The sequence below is a fragment of the Accipiter gentilis genome, chromosome 33 (genome assembly GCF_929443795.1).
Source record: "Accipiter gentilis chromosome 33, bAccGen1.1, whole genome shotgun sequence".
NCBI classification, from domain to species: domain Eukaryota; kingdom Metazoa; phylum Chordata; class Aves; order Accipitriformes; family Accipitridae; genus Astur; species Astur gentilis.
Window position 1 is genome coordinate 16973906 of NC_064912.1, and position 18666 is coordinate 16992571.

Below are 18666 nucleotides of genomic sequence, written 5' to 3' on the forward strand. Positions count from 1 at the left end.
AAAAACCTCTTTCTTTACAAACTATTTTCAATTTGGGTCATACCACTTTTTTTTTTCTTTTTTTTTTTTTAAAATACAAAGACCCAGAGGCCAAAAATACTTCCTTTTGAGGCTGGCTCAGCATATTAATGCATTTACAGGAAGCCGCCAAAGGTATGTAAAATGGGATTATTTAAAAAGATAATAATATAATAACAGCACACCGTTTCTGCACTGGCTTCTAAAGTGCTTTGCTCGCCATAAGGCAGCCTCTGGGCTTCAGGCTAGTACTATATGAGCCAGACACAAAAAAAAAATTCCACAAACCCAAGAAAAACCAAGCGCTAGAACATCACTTATGAAGATCTTTGCCAAAACCACCTCAATTACTGGGTCCTTCCTACACGTCACCTCTGCTCCATCACCCATTCAAGCAGGAAAAAGCCCATCACAGCTCTTGGGCAGTCTCCTCATGCCAAGGGTCGGCTCCTGTCTCAAAACAGGCAACAGAACCTCCAGACCTGCCTGGCAGGGTGGGACAGGATGGGAGGAATAAGAAACCTGAAAGGACATGGGGCAGAGCCAGATGCCCCTACGCACCTCTGGTTTGGGTCAGGGAAGCTCAGCTCCTGCTGCTGGAAAACTGAATGAAGCCACCAGCCCAGAAAGGCCTGGATTAGCCCTGCGACTCAATGGCCCTAAAACCAGCCGGTCTGAAATCAATCAATCCTCTTCAGAAATCATAAAAAAAAACAAAACAAAACAGGAAGCCAGCCCAGGAGGAAGACATTAGAGGGAATCAGACAGGTCGGGGCTCCGTTCAGCTGCAGGCTGGCAGGCTTTCAGCAAGGTCCCCTCTCCCATCCAGCTTTGGAAAGGTTGAGAGATTTCGTCATTCATGCAATCTCCCATCCCACAGCTTCCTGCATCTCGGGAGGAAAGCTGGAGCTGATTACATTTCCAGCCAGCCAGCCCAGCTTTGCTCTGCACTGGCATGGGGACACAAAGGAGAGGGGCTTGCGTTTGGTGCTGCAGACAAAACTAGCTGGGGAAGAGGGAATATTTCCCAAGAGATCTGCACAGCACACACAAATGCAGAGATGCAGCACTCAAAGGTCACGGCTAACAGGGTGCAGGAAAAATTCCTGAAAATAATCTACCCACAGAGAGGCAGTCTCCTGCAAAGCGAGAGACGTTCCCAGGCGGCATCCCCTTCGAGCCAACAGCTGGGATTTCCTTTGTCCTCTGGCGCCAGAAGATTTCAGCTGCTTTCTGCAAGATCCGTTTCTTGCAGGAGGTAGATAAACCATCCTGAGCAGCTGCGATTTTGGAACTGAAAGTATTTCCCCTTCCTGTTGGCTGCTCTGATTGCAGCAAGTCCTGCAAATCATGCACAGCACCCCTGGCTGCAGCAGGGCAGGCTAACTCACCCCGATACTCCTGCAAGGCTTTGCTAACCCGGGAGGGGGCTGCACGCAGGAAAGCTGAGACCCCGCCGCAGCAAACCCTGCTCCGCTAACTACCTCTCCAGCCAGCGCACGGGGAACCGCAGAGCAATTAGAAGTCAGACTCCTGAATGCCCAACTAAGCCCATTGTCATCCAGATAGTGCCCGCTGGGAGCCTGCCATCCACATCAACATAGTTCAGAGCTAAGTGGAGCTATTTGGAGTTGGCATTGTACACAACTAGCTCTGTGAAACCAAATGGAAAGGTACAAGGGAACCACGTGGGAATAACAGGCCTTTTTGTATCCCCCAGGATCCGGCAAGAAGGGAGAGGAGGAAAGAGAAAGGGCAGAAAATGGATTATCTCCTGGCAAGCTTGCCAGCCGACTTGGCAAGAGCCGCAGCAGTGGTGAGCACACACCGGCTCACAGCTACCTGCCCTGGGTGAGGTACCCCTGTGTGCACTGGGCAGCACCTCCACCCTGTGCCCAGGGCATGTAATCTCATGCCTTAAGCTATCACGCTCAGAATTTAGTTGCTGACGGCAGGGGTAGAGCCCAGCCAGAGCAGACCCCATCCCAACCCAACCCCTGGGCTGCAGGGTGCCAGTCCCAGCCCTTGGCATTACCATTGTGATCCCCAGACTCCAGACATCCGACTTCACGTTGTAGCCCTTCTGGTTCAGCTCAGGGTTTATTCTTTCTGGCTGTAACAGCAAAATGGAAGATATTACAACTCTATCTCATTTTCCCAGGGCAAACCCCACTGAGCAAATCTCTGGCTCCAAAACCCAGGTTGGGTGGATTCCCCTGGCTCATGTCCCCATGGAGGCAGGGTCTGAGGTTAAATCTAGCACTGATGAAAGCCAGATCTTGCTCCACACAACTCACAAACTCTCCCCTCCAGCTCCTGAGGGAGACTTGTACTATCCCTGCGGCATAATCCCTGTCCCGGGAGCATGGGCTACCTACACAGATGCCACAAATGGCAAAGGGAAATTCATACTGACTCGAGGATGAAATGAAATGATCCCGCCAAGAAAAGCCTCAGCATTTTCTAGCCAACAAGGAGCAGCCCTTCCAACCACCACAGCCAGCACCAGCCGGTCTTTTACCCTTCTGCAAATGGAAGGTGGCAGAGGAAGAGCCTGCTACGGTATTAACACACAGAGCAGGGCTTACAGGGAGGGTAATCCCATCCTTGGAGGACTCTGCTGAGTCAGGAAGCCCAGAGCACTCTGAAGTGGTTTCTGTCTCAGGACAGAGGTGAACCAAGATTGATTTCTAAGCGGCAGCCTCTTCGAGTCAAGGCTGAAGGCTGCCGGCTCCAGTGCCACATGAGCACACTTACAGCCATGTACGGTTTGCAGCCAGCATCCATGGTTTTTGCAACCGAGTCCACCAAGTAGCCGCTGATCCCAAAGTCGCACATTTTCACATGTCCCTCCTTGTTGATCAGCACGTTTGAAGGTTTCACGTCTAAGAGAGAGAACACAAGAGGGCAGATCGGCCTTTGCAGAGGTACTGCAGAGCCTGAGACAAGATGGACAACTCCCTGCTGACCTGGGAGGGGACCAGGCAGGCCCTAACACAAGGGAACGGAGACAAAACCCCACCAAGTCTTTTATTTCAATAGAAGTTGGTCACAGGTAAAACTGTAACCATGCCCTCCAGTCAGAACAGGCCTCCTCTCTAATGAGGCAGGTCCAAAGGTTGAAATAAAATGTTGAGGAGTTAATGCCCAGCTCCTTAGGAGAGGTTTAGGTGGCCAACACAGCCTTAAAAGCCCAGCTCTACCAAGTTCTCAGGACAGCTTGTCTCATGCCCATCATGATCTGTCCACAAGTACAGAAGGAACTACACCAGAATGAAGAGCAGGACCTGGGTGTTACGATTGCTGTCTCTGATTTTTATAAGCTCTCCTTCAGTCCCGCACCTTGCTAGAACCACCCAGCCTGGAAGACATGAGGATTTTGTCCCCGAGAGTTGCCTTTGAGGCACCTCTGTATTCAGAGATAGACAGAGATGTCCATAAAAATACAGGTAGTGAGGAATTCAGTTATTGTATTCAACCCTTCATCTGGAAAGGAGGAAGAGAACAACATCACGCAAGCAGACGCATGAGGGATACATCTCAGGAACAAGCCTTGGGCATCTAGATCTGTCCACCACGGTCCTAAGTACCATTAGACCCCACTGTAGGCATCCCAGAGGAACACACCACGCATCTCCTGAAAAGGGAGTCCTCGCGTAATTTATTTCAAGGCTACATCTCCAGCAACATCACACTAACCCCATCCAGCACCTACCTCTATGGATTACGGACAGTTTACTGTGCAGATGCTCCAGAGCTCGTACAATCTGGGGACAAACAGAGCGAAAAGAGTACCCGTTAGTCACACACAGCACCAGTCTTCCACAGCATCTGTTTCTACATGCTGCAGGCCTCAACAGAGACCTCCAACAGGCTCAGGGGATGAACAAAACCACTTAAGAACCCAAGAGGCACTCACAGACACGGCCATTTTCCCCAAAATGTCTTCAGGGATGGTTTTCTTCTTCTCCAGTACTTTCTTGTAGAATTTATCTAGGGAGGTGTCCATGAGCTCCATGCAGATCCACACGTCGCCCTGCAGACAGAGAGAAAGTAGTTGAGAGGGAATTCCCTGGAAATCCCGGGGAGCTGAAGGGAGCGGTGAGGATGGACGGACAACTGGACACCGTCCCTTCCACACAGGGCAAGCAAAGGTCCCTGCCACACAGCCGCTGTTGGCCACGGCCACCAGCCCAGAGGCTCCTCACTAGACAGCGATGGGCACAGATGTCCAGGTACCAGCAAAGCTACCTGCGATGGTCTCCCTTTGAGGGTCTACCCAAAATCAGTCTGGGCCATGGACACCATGCTCGAGCATCTGCCGTGGGAGTGCGGAATAGGACCCGGTCAACGCTGCCTGAAGGAGGCAAGCCTTTGACTTTAAGTCACGGCAGCATCTCAAACTTTGGTTTGGGACAGCGTAGTGCCTTCAGCGCAATCGCACAGGCCCCAGGTGCTGCAGAGCCCACCCGCCATCCACCAGCTCAGTACCTCACGGAAGAGGGCTCCGTAGAAGGTGACAGTGTAGAAGCAATCAACTGTCCTCATGGAGATGTCCAAGTCCATCAATAACCTCTTCTGCTCCTGAGTGTTCACAGTCGCTCGAATCCTCTGAGGCAAAAATGAAAGAAGAGGGGTTTGACATAGGTGGGATAACACCATTATCCCTCAATCTGACTCGGACGACCTGTGGTTCTGAGGCCAGGGCAAGCGTTTTATGCTTATTTTGCAGCCAGCAGCACCCAGGAGATGCCCAGATTCCCTTTTCCAGACAGCACCTTAATGAATGATAAACCTTGGCAAGCTCTGCAGTGCATGCAGGATCAGGCCAGCAGCCTGGACAAGCACTCTGACATCCAAACCTCGCACTGTATCTAACTGCAGGCACCAAGCCTGGATTTCAAAGCCTGCTGACCACCCCCACGGTGCCCAGCTGGTATCAGCGCAGACCCTTCAACAGCCAAACCACACCAGGAATACCAGAGACTGCCAAACCGAGCCTGTCCCCATTTTGCCGTGACTGGTGGAGCTCAGCAGAGTCTCTTCGCTCTCTTGGAGCTGCACATCTTGATCTCCAACCCCCTCAGCAAGCAGCCATCCTCACCTTCACGGCCATGATGGTGCCGCTCTGCGCGTGCCGGACTTTCTCCACCACGCCGTAGGCCCCACGGCCCAGCTCTGAAATTGCCACCAGGTCATCAGCTTCCACCTCGAAGTTCTTTGGGGAGAGACAGACAAAAAAAAAAAAAAAATAAAATCAGATACAAGCATGCTTATCAACAAGGGCGTCAGCAGAGGCCCAACATTTGCAGCTCACTCATGAAGAGCATTTTGATGGTACCTACAGGACTCCACCAGCTCCTATACGTACCAGGGGCACCATGCTTAGAGAAGATGGGTATATTTTTTGCTCTGTTGAACCAGAGCCCAAACCCTCTCACCCCGTACTCATCAGGGCTCATTTAATTCCCCCTCTGCAGCTTGAGAGCAGGACTTTCATCCTTTAAGCCAGGGCACGCTGCCACTGGAAAGGGCACCAAAGGTTGGTGCCTCTCTGCCTGCTCGGGATTACCCACACAAGGGTATTTCTGCGGTCGCTGAACTATTTGCAGGATGTTAACAGCTCCCGTGCCAACACGGGCAGCGGTCAGGAGCCTCTGCCACCGCTCCAAATCCCTGTACACAGCCGGGGATCCCCCACCTCGCCCCGCATCCCAAGAGATCTTTGGTGACAAACACACCTCCGTGTCTAATAACACCTTCACCCGTGCAAAGCCACTCTTAGATGGGATAGTGCACACAGCAACCCAGCAACTCAATTCCTAATTATTGGGAAGTTCGAATGGGTTTTACCCGCTTTTGATACTTTCTCCCACCATCAGAAAGCAGCCAGCAAGGTAAAATATGAGTTAGCACCAGCAAAGGAACTCAGGCAAGTGCAACTACATAAGTCTTGCTTCAACCTGGAAAAAAAAAAAACACCATCGCCAGCGCTCAGACAAGCGAGTGCCCCACGCAGCAGGCAGCCAGCGAGCTCCTGCGCAACCCACAGACAAATTTCCCTAAAGACGCGTTACCCTGTAATTGCCTCCTTTGCTGGGCAGGGCACAAACCGTTTGAGTGAGACGTGGGCTATTTTTGGACGCTGCGTTCATCGCTCCTAATAAGTCACAGGCCTTCTTTTAGCCAGGCTTTATCCAGCCTCCAGTTTTCCTCCGGTCTCAGGGAACAAAAATAATACCAGGATGCCAAATTGCCCCAGTAGCCACAAAGGCAGCGAGGGTGGGAAACAGGCACGGCACAGCGCCGGATACCGTGCCTGCGAGCTACGCCCAGAGCGGAGAGGAAACAGCTTTTGGCATTAAGGAGCCAAACTGGGAGATGTGGCTGCCGGGCTCCTGGCCAGCAAACTCCCCTCGGCACTGGCCACGGCACGGCCAGCAGCGACCAGCTCTGCCGGACCTTCCTGCCAGCCCCGGCTCCATTTATTCGAGCCAGATGTGCCTGGCAGACGGCCGAGGCCAGGGAGCAAGGGAGGTCTGTGCTTGAGCTCAGCGCTGAGCTATGTGCTGCCCAGCACAGGAAGGTGCCGGCCCTTTCCTGGGCAGGACAGTGGATGCAGAAATGAGGAGAGCAGGGCTAAGGGGGACATGTCGAACCCCCCCCCCACCCCACCGCCCCGGGAAGCTGGCAGAGCAGCAGTGCAGGCTCGCAGCTCCTGCAGGGGCCTCCAGGAAGGATCTGGTGGTGCTTTTCAGGACACGTGTTTTGCAGTTGTTCCAGGTTATTGTTTTGGGTTTTTTTTCCTGGCATTTACCCTAAGGCTTCCCCAGAAGCTGGCGGTTCCCAGCACACTCCAGGAACCAGCATCGCCCTGCCCAGCAAGAGGCGATGCACCGACGGAGCTGGTGCTCCCCTCCCCTGGTAATGGGACACACGGCATCGCCTGCACAGATCCAACGGATCCGAGGTCGTCATCCAGCCCCAAAGCCTAAAGCTGGCCTTCTGCCCATCTGCCCAAGCCCTCTTCCTCCACTATGTCACTCCAAAACACCTGGACCAGTCCCCTCCTGTAAGCACCGGAGGAGGCAGAGCAGGGAAGGAAGCAAATCTAGAGAGCTTTCCCCAAGCTACAGCACTCTCCCCTTGCACACACCATGCCCAGGCTGCTACTGAGAGCATCTCTCCCCGAGCTATTAATACACACGACACAACAGCCAGAAAATGGCACAGGCAGCAGGATTGTTCCCTGGACCCGGCCAAAGCTTCCCCTCCTCTCCCCTAACCCTAAAACCTTGCCCTGAGGCTGAGGGACCCAGATCCCATCAGCCAAGCCACCTCCCAGCCTGGAAGGTAAGTAGCTAGATATAGGGCTGATCCAATGCATGGTATTTTTAGCTCGCTTGCAAACAGCCTTCTGCAGCCCCAAGAGAGCCCGTAACAAGAGAATGAAATAAAAGAGAGACAGTGGCTATTTCTAGCAGTGTTTTTCATCAGGTCACTAGGAAAGTCTTTGGAGAGCCGGAGAGAAGCTTTGCGCCCAGCTCTTCCTGGGCCACGGGCAGAAACACAGCCCTGCGGGTACGCAGGACAAAAGGGACTTTGTTTGGGGCAGCCGGAGAGCGCGGCGAGACCACGCTGATTTAGGGCAGGTGGGCTGGGTCCATCCATTCAGACCCAGGTGGCTGGTGGGGCTATCAAGGGACTGCTGTGATCTCCCACTACGGACAAAACTGCACAGCTGGCCTTCGATGCCACCCATCTGCCTTGCAGGGACTGCCCGCAGGGAGGAGAGACCAGCCAGCGAGTGCTCAGGCTCAGAGACGAGGCGTCTCAACATGTTCAGCTCCCCAACAGTCACTGCTCTAAATACACACAGATGCCCCATTGCTCCACAGGGGAAAGGTCCTGCTGTGGGATGTCTCATCCCTGCAAAGATGCATCCCACGAGGGTGCACCAGGAGGGCACCATCCTTCTCACGGGGTGCTGTGAAATCTCAAGATGTGATCTCACAGGTTGTCAGGCACGATCCATGAAACTCTACGTGCATGGGGCAAACAAAATTGGAAGCAAGCAAAAAAGAAATCACATTGTCACGTACTTTATCTCCGATGGTAATGAACGCTCTGGAGTCCAAGTTCCTCGGGGGCCTGCAAGAAAAGAGAGTATATCGTGAGAAAGCCCAGCTTCATGAACCCTCTTGGCCAGAGCCAGGTTTCACGTTCCTTCGAGCACTTTCAGCCGCTGCTCTCCACCGTGCCTTGTTGTCGTGGGTTCAAACCAGCCCCCTCCAAACACTCACAAATGCTTTAATCATGCCAGTAACACCTCAACCCACACCCACGAGGCACTCACTGCACGCAGGCAGCGAGAACCCCAGAGAGTCAGCTAGGCGAGACGTGCATCAAACCAACAGGCTACGAAACCATCCCTGCTCAGGAGATGAGCCCGAGGAACCGAGACCGACGGGATGAGACGTTTCTGTGGCAGAGCAGCTCAGCTGTCATGTTTTGACAGGCAGGTGTTGTAACAGGACAGCCACGTAGCCCGAAACGCACGCCGAGGGAACAACAGGTAATTCCTCACCCGTGAGTCATTTGTGTACACTCGCGGGCCTGTTTCAGGCAGCGTGGCAGGCAGAGCAGGCAGCACTTCAGTGTCACGCTTTGCACAACACCATGCAGGCGAAAGTCTTTCTTTATGGCTTTTTTCCTCATCGCTGCCCACTTCCCATTATGGGCAGCATGGTACTTTTAGAGCCGACATGAGCTTTTTGTCCCTCGTGCTTTGCTTCTCTACTATCCCCAGCCCCTGGAACCTTCTAAGAGTGGAGATTGCCCAACTGGTTTAGCCTCTCAATTCCCGTCAGAGCAATAAGGCAACCTCTGGCTTCAAGGAAGTACTTGAAGCTCACAGCAAAAGCCTTGCACTGCGCAAATATTTGCGCTGCAGCTTGAAAAGGAGCTGTGGATAGCTTGCACCAGCCTCTGGGCATGCAAGCGCCCCACAAACTCCGGCACGATGCCTTCTTGAGGGGAAATTCAAACACCGATAGGAGCAGAGACAGATGCGCCCATGGGGGAAGGAGGTGGCTGTTGCGTGCAGGGCTCGGTGTGTGCATGCTAGGCTGCACAGCATTAACGGGGGAGTTCCCCTGGCTCCCCCTCCAGCAGATCTGCCCTATCTACCTGGGGTTTTGGTAGTGTTATTTCTTCTTCGGGGATTTCACTGCTTTCCTGGAGCTGGGAGGGTCTTTAGAAAGGGTTTCTGGAGCAAACAAGGCTCAGTGGTGGAGATGCAGCAGCCCGAGGTGTTTTGGAAGAGCGCCGTGGAAGAGGAATTTAAGCCGTCTGCTCTTTGTCAAACCAAGTGCCACTACCCTGGGCTCTCCTCCACAGCATAACAAGCATCAGCTGCACAAAAACAAATGGGGCAGAGAGAAATTCCGGTGCCCTGAGATATAGCTGGGCACCAGCCCCCGGCACCGAGCGGTGCGCGGCACAGCAACGCAAGACATCCACGTCCTCCTCGCACCGAGGCGGGGAGCTGCGAACAACTCAAACTAGCCCCGAGGCACAGGTCAGGGGGAAGATGCTCTGCGTGGCAGGACATCCCCCAACCCTCATCCCCCTGCTCCTGCCATGGTCCAGCTGCCACCAGCCCTTCTCTTCCCCTGCATTCAAAATCCTTCCCTCTTCTTCCCTCGGGCAGATTTGCTCTCTCCACCACACCTTTGCCCTTTGGCACTGGCACAGCCATGGCAGGAAGACTGAAGTCTCCCAGCAGTCTGCTAGCCTTTGCCTTTCAGTCATTTCAAGTCAAACAGGCACCTCCCAGAGAGACACACGCTGTGTATGTGTTTGCATGCACATGTGCATACGTGTGTAATTCCTTCTCATCACCCAGAAGCCAGAGCTTAAGAGAAAAAAATAACTATCCTGATTCTGTAAAGTCTACATGGGCCATTCCCCTTGACACGGCGTTGAATCCAGCTCCAGAGAATCACTGGCTGACTTTAAGCAACAGAGATACTTACGTTGTGTTGGCAACGGGCTGTTTGATGGGGACACATGTTATCCTCAGTTCCCGTTTCTTCTTGCTTTTCGCTGGAAGAGAAGATGCATACATGAGCAACTGGCATTTTTACTTTTCTTCCTTCAAGCATCTTCTTGCCTGCAGCAACCAGGTAGGGGAGGCAGGGCCTGGGTCCCCTAACACTGCAGCTACAGCAAGACGACAAGAAGGTCACAGAGCTCATGACCATTTGCCCAAAATTTCAGGCAATAGCCAGAAGCACAAGTGGGTCTCGATGTCCCTGTTGAGCACTTGCCTGCAGAAATACCCAGGATTGCACTGACAGAGAGTATTTTCCAAGTCTTGCAGCCAAGCGCTGCCTTGCAGTGCTCCTCAGACACCCCAAAAGTGCTCTTTACCCGTCATGGCCATTAACAGTCCCCTCTCTTTGGAGATTTTAATTGTTGATATTCAGGAGACGGCTTAAAGCCGCGATTTCTGCTGGGCGCTCACCTGGTTTGTGCGGCTCCAAGGATCCTTTGGAATCTGAAAGAGAGAAGGGAGACACCAGCTCAGCCTTCACGCTCCAGACCCACCAGGTACCAACCCCGCATCCCTCCTGATCCCACGAGGAGAGCAATATCCCAGCTACGCTGCAGGCAGACTGGGCTGCCGGAGCCCAGCCGAGGCTGGCCTGATCCCCATTTCTCCAGCCACAAGAGGTCCCCACGCCATTAGTGATGTCCAGGGTTCCCGAAAAACTCTCCCTGTCCTGCTCCTCCTTGCCCCCACAGCCCCTCAGCCCCCATCCAGGCTTTCTTGGGAAGAGCCAGAGCCATTCCGTAGCGTGGGTCAGATCTGGCACGGAGGGTGACGGCCACCAAACCTAAGGAAAACCCAAGGAGTCACTCCCAGCAGGAGAGGAGACACTCCACACCCAACGAAGGGAAACCAGGACAAAACCAGGAGCTGACTATAGCAAACTGGCCACAAACCCAGGCTTGCGGAGGCTGAGACCCCACCAGCCAAGGCACGATCCCATCAGGAGTGACTGGCGAGAGGATGCTCTCTTCCCGCTCCTCCCCAACTCCCAACGGCACCGAGATAACATAACCCGCAACCGCAGAGGGAAAAGGGGTTCAGACACGTCCAGGGCGGGCCAAACACTTGCAGATGAAACCACAGGGATAAGAGAGAACCAGCCTGGAGGTCCAGGGGACAGCAATGGGCGCAGGAGACCTGCGCAGGGCTGAGAATCAGCTCCCTGTTGTGCCGCGGACCCCCGGCTGCTCAGCAAAGCCCCAGCCGTTCCTCCATCGGCAAACAGCTCACCCACCTACCCCGACTCGCTGGGAAAATAAATAGATCACGGAGGGGCTGGGATGGGGGCTGAAGTGATACAGCTGAGAGAGTCGAAGTCCTGATCCCCCCCCCAAAAGAGACGAGGGGGCAGCTGCGCTTTGCAGTTAAAGGCGCTTCTGGCTGCACGGACCTGGAAGATGCATTAAAAAGCACAAAGAGCGAGGTGTGCTCCAGGCATGGGGCTGGGAGCGGATGGCTCAGCGTGGCCTTGGCCGGCCCTTCGAAACAGCTCCTACCTGCCTGGCTCCTGGGAACAGGCGTGCGGACAAAGTCCAGCACTCCAAAGGCCGCCGGGGAAGGGAGGGGAGAGGCGAGGAGCTGGGATTTCAGCGGGAGACACAGCACCGTTTGAGAGCTCCTGCTGCAGCAGCAGCGAGACAGAAGGACTATACATGTCCAGCACGTTCCCAGCACAGACAGCTCCCGTCCCCATCCCTGTGTCCCCCCCAGCTCCAGACATCTCAGCTCAGACGAGTGCCTGAAATCCACTTTTCCAGTCCCGTCCTCCCCCAAACACAAACCTTGCTGAGGCTGCAGGTGAAAGCTGGTCTGCAAGATATTGCAAAGGTCCCAACTGCTGGACCAGCAGCATCCCTCCCTGCTGAGGGAATCAGCACGGATCAGTCCATATCCCCATCTTATCTGCCACCTTTCCTGCATCAGAGCCGGCCCATAAGGGACCAGCACAGTTCCCGTGAGCTGCGGGAGCGATGTGAACTTCCAGCTCAATGAAACCAGCCAGCAAGCCGCTCTGCCCCAAACCAATCCTGCTTGGCTGGAAACCATCTCTGGAGACCTGACCATATCACAGCAATCACGGCTTCTACTTCATGAGCCTGCAAAGTTTCCTTCCCCATCGCCCATCTAGCAGGGCTGCGAGGGGGACTATCAACAGCCCAGCATGCCCACTGATGACACTTTGCAAAATACCCGGTTGAGCAACGAGGAAAGCAAATGCAAAACAGAGCCAAAGGAAAGATGCCATCCATGGGTTCAGAAATGCCTCCTCTTCCCACGCACAGCCTCTCGCTACTCAGCGTGGGGGGCCGACAACAGAACCTAAAAACTGGGGTCCCCAATGTCCTTCTGCACCCAGGCAGGTCGGGGAGCTCACACATCCCATCCCATCCCATCCCATCCCGGGGGTCAGATTTAGCTCGCTGCTGACCGGGAGCTTCGCACCAAGCATTTCTCCTCCATGACCTGCTCTGAAATGCAGACAGCGGTTTGCACGCAGCCCCCCCAAAGCAGCTACCAGCTAGACCTTTACACGAAGCCCTGAAATGCCCCCCATTCCGGCTGGTATTTTGTTTAATCTGTTTGCTCTCCTTCTCCCCAATTGCCATAGTAACCCCACACAGCCGGCACAAAGCGCCTTCTGTGCCGCCGGCTCCCCTGGCAGCGCCGGCCGCAGCGCGGTGACTCACGGGGCAGGAGCAGGGTCCACACGCTCCCGGAGCCAGGCGTCCCGCAGGCTGCGGCGTCAGCCCTTCCTTAGCCCTGGCTGCAAAAGCCAGGCCAGAAGGAGCTGGGAGCACCCAGTCTGGGGTCGGGCATCAATAGGGAGCGTTGTTCGGTGGAGCCCGAGTTCGCAGGCAGGAGGATTTGCAAGCGTGGGTTAGAGGGGCAGCAAGGGACACGGAGATTCCCCGTTACAAACCCCCTGCACAGTACAGGAGGGTCATTTATTGCCTCTGTGCATTGGCCATCCCCTATGAACTCTGCTATAACAGGGGCCCTGCACGTCACCCCACTTCCCTGTACCCCCAAACTGCTGCCCTTGACTTCCCAGCATCGTACCGCCTGGGTCAGCAACGATCCCCTTCCCACCCCGTCCTGCCTAGCCGCGAAGAGTATTTCCTAGCTCCAATCTGAAAAAGCACAATTTAAACCGGAGGTATTCTGCCACCACTCCCAGGCTCTGGCTGGGCCACCTACGCCAGCGGAAAACCCAGCTCAGCCCATGCTTGCAGGAATAAAATCACCCACGATGCTGCCCTGCAGCCAGGGGAGCTGAGGCAGAGATTGGATTCGCCTGTTACGGCTCTCCCAATATTTGCCAGGAGTTTTCCACCACCCTCTAGGCTGACCCGAATTCCTGCTTCTTGCTGCAAGCTTTTCCCACTGCTTGCAGCAGCAGCGTGGGTCTGGCTGGGCAGAGGTGGAGTGGGGCAGGCACCACTTCCCCTTGAGCACAGCCCGGAAAAAAAAAAAAAAAAAAGAGAAAAAAAAAAGAGAAAAAAAAAAAAAAAAAAAGAAGAGATGAGCAGTCCCACCCTGAAGCTCTTGCAGAGCCAGCTTGGGGCAGGCAGAGCCCCAGTGCAGGAGATGGGGGCACAGCCCAGCAATTGCCCCCCTCCCAGCACCCCGCGGCTGCTGGGCTGCCTGCTGCAAGCCCCAGAGCTGGATGTGTCACCTCCGGGAGGTGACCTTGTTCCTGAGGCTCTGCAGCCCCCCAGGAAAAACCCACGCACTTGTTTCAGGGTGAACGAGGGTGGAGGAAGGACTGGGGGTGGGGAGAAAAATAAAATGGGATGAACAAAAAGGCAGTGGGATGGGCATGACAAGACCTTGCAATTCAAGCCCTTCTGTCCCGAGTACATCCCAGGGCAGCATTTGCTTTTAGCCCCCGCAGGCAGCTGCTGTCAGCTCTTTCTCACCGGCGAGGCCTCAGCACCGTCCATCCCGCGTTTGGGACCCCAGCAGAGTTGGTGCAAGAGGAATTGCTATAACATGAAGAACGGTTTACATCACCTGAAAATCCTAGAAACACGCTAGTTTCCCAGGGCACTGGGCAGGAGGGGCGGCCGCAAGCATAGAGCAATGCAGCTCCTCGCTAGAGATCCCTCCACGTGGGCAAAAAAAGGCAGCAGCGGGACAAGGTGTCACGACGGTGACATGCCCCTGCAAGCCCCAGGGTTCTGGTACCAACCCTGGGCACGCAAAACAGCGGAAGGGGCTGCCGGCCATGGGGGCACACGGCACGGCGCCTTGCACCCGGGCAGGGGAAAATTAGCTGACAGAAGTTCCTGGTGCAGACACGATTGTAACCCACGTGATGCTGCAGGCACGTAACTGCATCCTTTATGCTAAGAAAGGAACCATTTCCTCCTAAAGAAAGAAAAAAAAAAAAACTAACAATTTTTTTCTCATGCTATAGCCTCCGCCAGCTAAGAACTGACACAGACATTTCCTGCAACTGCTTAATTCAACATCTGAATCTTCATCTTTGCCACCACCAACTTCAGTTCTATTAAGCTGCACCTCTCCCGGCGTAGGCGGAGAGAAACAAACAGGACAATCTAAAGAACTGTAAATAAAACTATTTGCCTGAGCCGACCTTTGAAATTAAACCTCTCCGCTGCCTCCCCAAGGCTCTGGTTCCAGCCCCAGGTGAAATCCTGGGGACGGCTGCAGCACGGGAGGCTGCTTCCAGAGTTGTGCCGCTTTGTTAGTGCTGGGGAAAACGATTCGGATGCATCCCAGTTCTCCTCGATCCGAGGAGGAGAGTCGAATGCCATGGATGGGGGCAGAAGGCTGGAGGGTGGATCCCAGCCCTGCTGCAAAGAAAGAGCTGGAACAAAAAAGCATCAAGGGAAAAAAAAAAAAAGAACGAAAGAAATTAGAGGCAGGGTGCAAAGCAGAGAGGGGAATTTGGTTGCTTTGGTCACAAGAGCCAGCTCCTCACAGGCGCACTTTGTGCTATTTTCCACCGTTGAGAGTGGAAAAAGCTATCTGTGGAAGTGGAAAAAGGGCCCTCAACCTGCCGAAAGCCGTCACTCATCGGCCCGCCGAGGTCCCACTGCAGAGAGGGGCTCCGGCGGGTCATCGCCGCCCCGCGCTCGCCACTTCTGCAAAAAAAGCAAGCGAGGAGGAGGAAAAAACCACGCTTCAGAAAAAGCCCCTTGCAGCCCCAAAACAACCTGTCAGCCTGCACTGAATCAGAGCTCCTGACTGCCGTGGGCACCCGCCTTTCCAATGCAACAGGCTTTTTAGCAGGGGACGACCACGCAGGAGCTGCTGGAAAACCCTGTGTCCCAGGAATGCAACCAAGACCGGAGCCAGGAGCTAGCTTTACCCTCTGAATATTTTCCTTTAGCCATGCTAGATTTTATTTTATTTTTTTTTACAATTAAGATGCCAGCGTTTCACCCCCTCAAAAAACATGCAAGTTTCCAGTGCTTTAAAAATAGATCCCCAGCTGCAAACACTGACCCCCCGCCCAAGCAAGAGGAAAGAAGTAAAACCGCGCGGATTGACCCAAAAAAGTTACACGGTCCCTTTTAGCACCAGAATCAACCCTTCACTCTCCCCGACCACGTGTTTTGGAAATTGCAACATCTACCTTGCTTCTTGTCCATGGTTTCCCAGAAATGAAGAACAGCGCCGGCACGCCTGGCAGAAGAGTGGGATGGGGGCGGACTGGAGGAGGGAGGGGGGGGAGAAAAAAAAAAAATAATAAAAAAACCCCACAGGATCCGGCCCACGGCACTTCTCGCAAGCACCGATGGTTATTTTCAGTGGGAATGCATGGCCCGAAGCGCTCGCCGGCTTCACGCGACTCTCCTCGCCTGCCGTCCCTGGCTCCCGGGGGTCCGCGAGGCCGGCGGCGGCGAAGGCGAGTTGGGGGAGACGGGGAAGGTAGAGCCGCGTTCCCTCATCGGCAGCTGCCGAGGTTGGCCGGTCTCAGCTCCGATTACCCTTGAAAGCTCAACAGTTGTAAAAACTGCAGCAGCGAAATAGCAGATGACGTCAACAGGAAACTGGGGGGGAGCCAGCTCCAGCTCCGGGAGCCATTGAAGCACTGGATTGCTACAGTGCATCCCAGTGGGACGCGTTTTCTTCCGACAAATTAAATCATTCAAACCCAGCTTGCAGGCAGAGAGGCAGAGCCCGCTCCTGCCTCCTCCATCCCCCTCCCCAAGCATCCCACCGGAGCGAGCCTTGCTCGAGGACGGTCCCGGCATCGGAGCGGAGGGAAGCCCACGCTCGCCGGTTTGGGCACCGAGGGGGTGCCGGGATAGAAAGAGGTCACATTTCTTTCTGCTGCAGGTGACACGCTAATTGCTTTGCCACTAACGACTATTACCACAACAAATAGTAGAAATATTGTTCCATGATAATACCGGTATGGAGCTTAGCGGCTATTGCAGGGTGACAACCGAGACAGCATCTCTGGTGGCAAAATATAAGTCGCTGCATGGATTTGGCTGGTAAATAGCAAGGGAGAGAGACGACAGCGTGGAAAAAAAAAAAATAATCCTTCGTTTCTCTGCAAACACGTGCAAGAAAAGCCATGGAAAAGTATCGCTGCTCTTCCCCTTTCCCTCAAAACCAGCCTGGCAGAAGCCAGCGCTGACATTCCTGATCAAAGCCAGACTCAGCCTTGACAGGCTGCAGTTTTGTTTTTGATTTCTCTGTCAGCCTGGAGGGGAGATACTGTACCAGCTTCTTTACCTTAAACTACAGAAAAAAACATGCCTCCGGTTTGCTCCTGAGCTATTCCCTAACTCGTAGGCTGTGCCAGGCCATACACATTTGCAGGCAGAAAAGTCAGAGGTCAAGGTAAATGCACATACCAACATAATGAGTGACTCTAATTTTAAATAGTGTTTATATAAGCCCCAGAAGGACTGCGGAAGATATTTTCTCAGGCACATTTCCACTCCCAGGGTATAGTTTCAAGCACAGATCATCAGCACATAAAGGATGCTGATGCAGGAGCTGCTATCACAGATGGCACAGAGAGCCACCAGCACCCACCCCTGGCACTCCTGGGGAGAATGATGCTGCGCTGTCCTTCTGTCATTAACTCTCTGGCTTGATGGCTAATTCCCTGACCCAGACATAAGATGCTCCAGGGACCTTTCCAGACACCCACAAAAATCACTGCTGCTTTGGAGCAGAAAGTCCCTAACCCAGCAGGTGGGATGGGAAACACGATTTCCTTTAAATTAGTCCTGGTGGGTTTTAGTGCCCAAGGACCAGGGGCGGTGTAAAGCAGAGCTTCCTGACATCTCAAAAGCATCTTAAAAAACCAAACAAACAAAAAAAAAACCCCACAAAACAAGAGGAAAAAAAAAAAAAAACCAAAACAAAACCAACCCAAGCATCCTTTCAAGTCTCACTCACCCTTGGCAGCCCTTTCAAAAGTTTGCTGACGCGGTAGGAATTGCCCAGCCTTGAAAGACGCACACCATTTGCCATTAATCATCTGGCCCTTTATATGCTACAGGTAATCCCAGAGGAACAAAAAAGGCATCGGGTGTTCCGCTGGTGTTAACGAAGCCTTCCCACACCTCGGCGCTGGAACGTCGCCCCGCAACAGCCGAGGGAAGCCGGGGAAGCAAATCCTGGCACGGGGAGAAGTCAAGGCACTCGCTGCAGGTCCAGGTATGCCGGGAAAGAGCCAGGGACAAGGATGGCTCCCATCACTCCCATCAGCCAGCTGGCTCGAATAAGTGGAAGAGCACACCCTTAAAAACAGCAATGAGCTCAAACAGTGCCCTGCCAACACCGTGCCCCTCTCCCCACCCTTCCCCTGCAGACAGGCAGCGTCTCCCAAGGCCAGTTTGGTTCAGGCTGGGTCACCATCGCAGCTGGGGACCGGGGAAGAGCCACTTTGCCACGAGCGGCAAAAGAGGAATGCCCCATTTAGGGTCGGCAAGGAGCGTTTGGGGTTGAGCAAAAAATTAATGGCTTCGCCTGCCCCGAAAGAAGAGTTGCTGCCTGGGCAGGGGGTGATTTTCACGGGATACCGCTTTCCCTCCGATCAGGGAAAAGCCCACGCACCAGCCGGCCGTGCTGTCCCAGCGCCACGCTGCCCGATGCCCGCTGCACCTCTCCATCCAACCGGGAATTGCAGCAGTTTCCCTGGTCAAGGCTCTTAATGCAGCCACTGCCCCAAGCCCGGGATGCACTCGCCTTTCCATGTACAAGGTGCATGTCCCATGGGAAAGCCCCATGTGCCTGAGCCATGCACGGGACCCGCAGCCTGGAAACTCTGCAGCAGCTCTATTTTTAAGCAAAGCCTTTGAACCGAATCCAATCGGAAAGGGAACAGGGTCATCTTTCTCATCCCCTCGGACGGTACTTGGGGACAATCAATCACCGCACAGGACTCATCTCCTCCGGCGGAGCGGGATGTCACACCGACGGTGCCACCGGGGCTGGGCGAAACCGATGCAAGGGAGAAGGGTACGAACCTCCCGGTACCCAGCGAGGGATTTGGGGGACAGGCACGTTAGCCAAAGCTACTGACAGCCAGAAGC

At 54.1% G+C, this 18666-nt stretch overlaps 1 protein-coding gene across 3 annotated transcripts in view; it reads right to left on the reverse strand.

Annotated features, from left to right (window-relative positions):
• The window catches only part of MAP2K3 (mitogen-activated protein kinase kinase 3), a 35303-nt gene that overhangs the window by 4414 nt on the left and 12223 nt on the right, over nt 1–18666 (reverse strand). For 2 of the 3 annotated variants that reach the window (XM_049791307.1, XM_049791309.1), the window contains exons 2-10: nt 10547–10579; nt 10056–10125; nt 8121–8169; nt 5123–5236; nt 4510–4629; nt 3938–4054; nt 3734–3785; nt 2776–2903; nt 2054–2131 (exon numbers count right to left, since the gene is read on the reverse strand). In XM_049791307.1, the coding sequence (XP_049647264.1) occupies nt 2054–2131; nt 2776–2903; nt 3734–3785; nt 3938–4054; nt 4510–4629; nt 5123–5236; nt 8121–8169; nt 10056–10125; nt 10547–10579 (761 nt within the window). Of the gene's footprint in view, nt 1–2053; nt 2132–2775; nt 2904–3733; nt 3786–3937; nt 4055–4509; nt 4630–5122; nt 5237–8120; nt 8170–10055; nt 10126–10546; nt 10580–15740; nt 16071–18666 lie in introns of those variants that run through there. The other variant, XM_049791308.1, reaches the window with a different exon arrangement.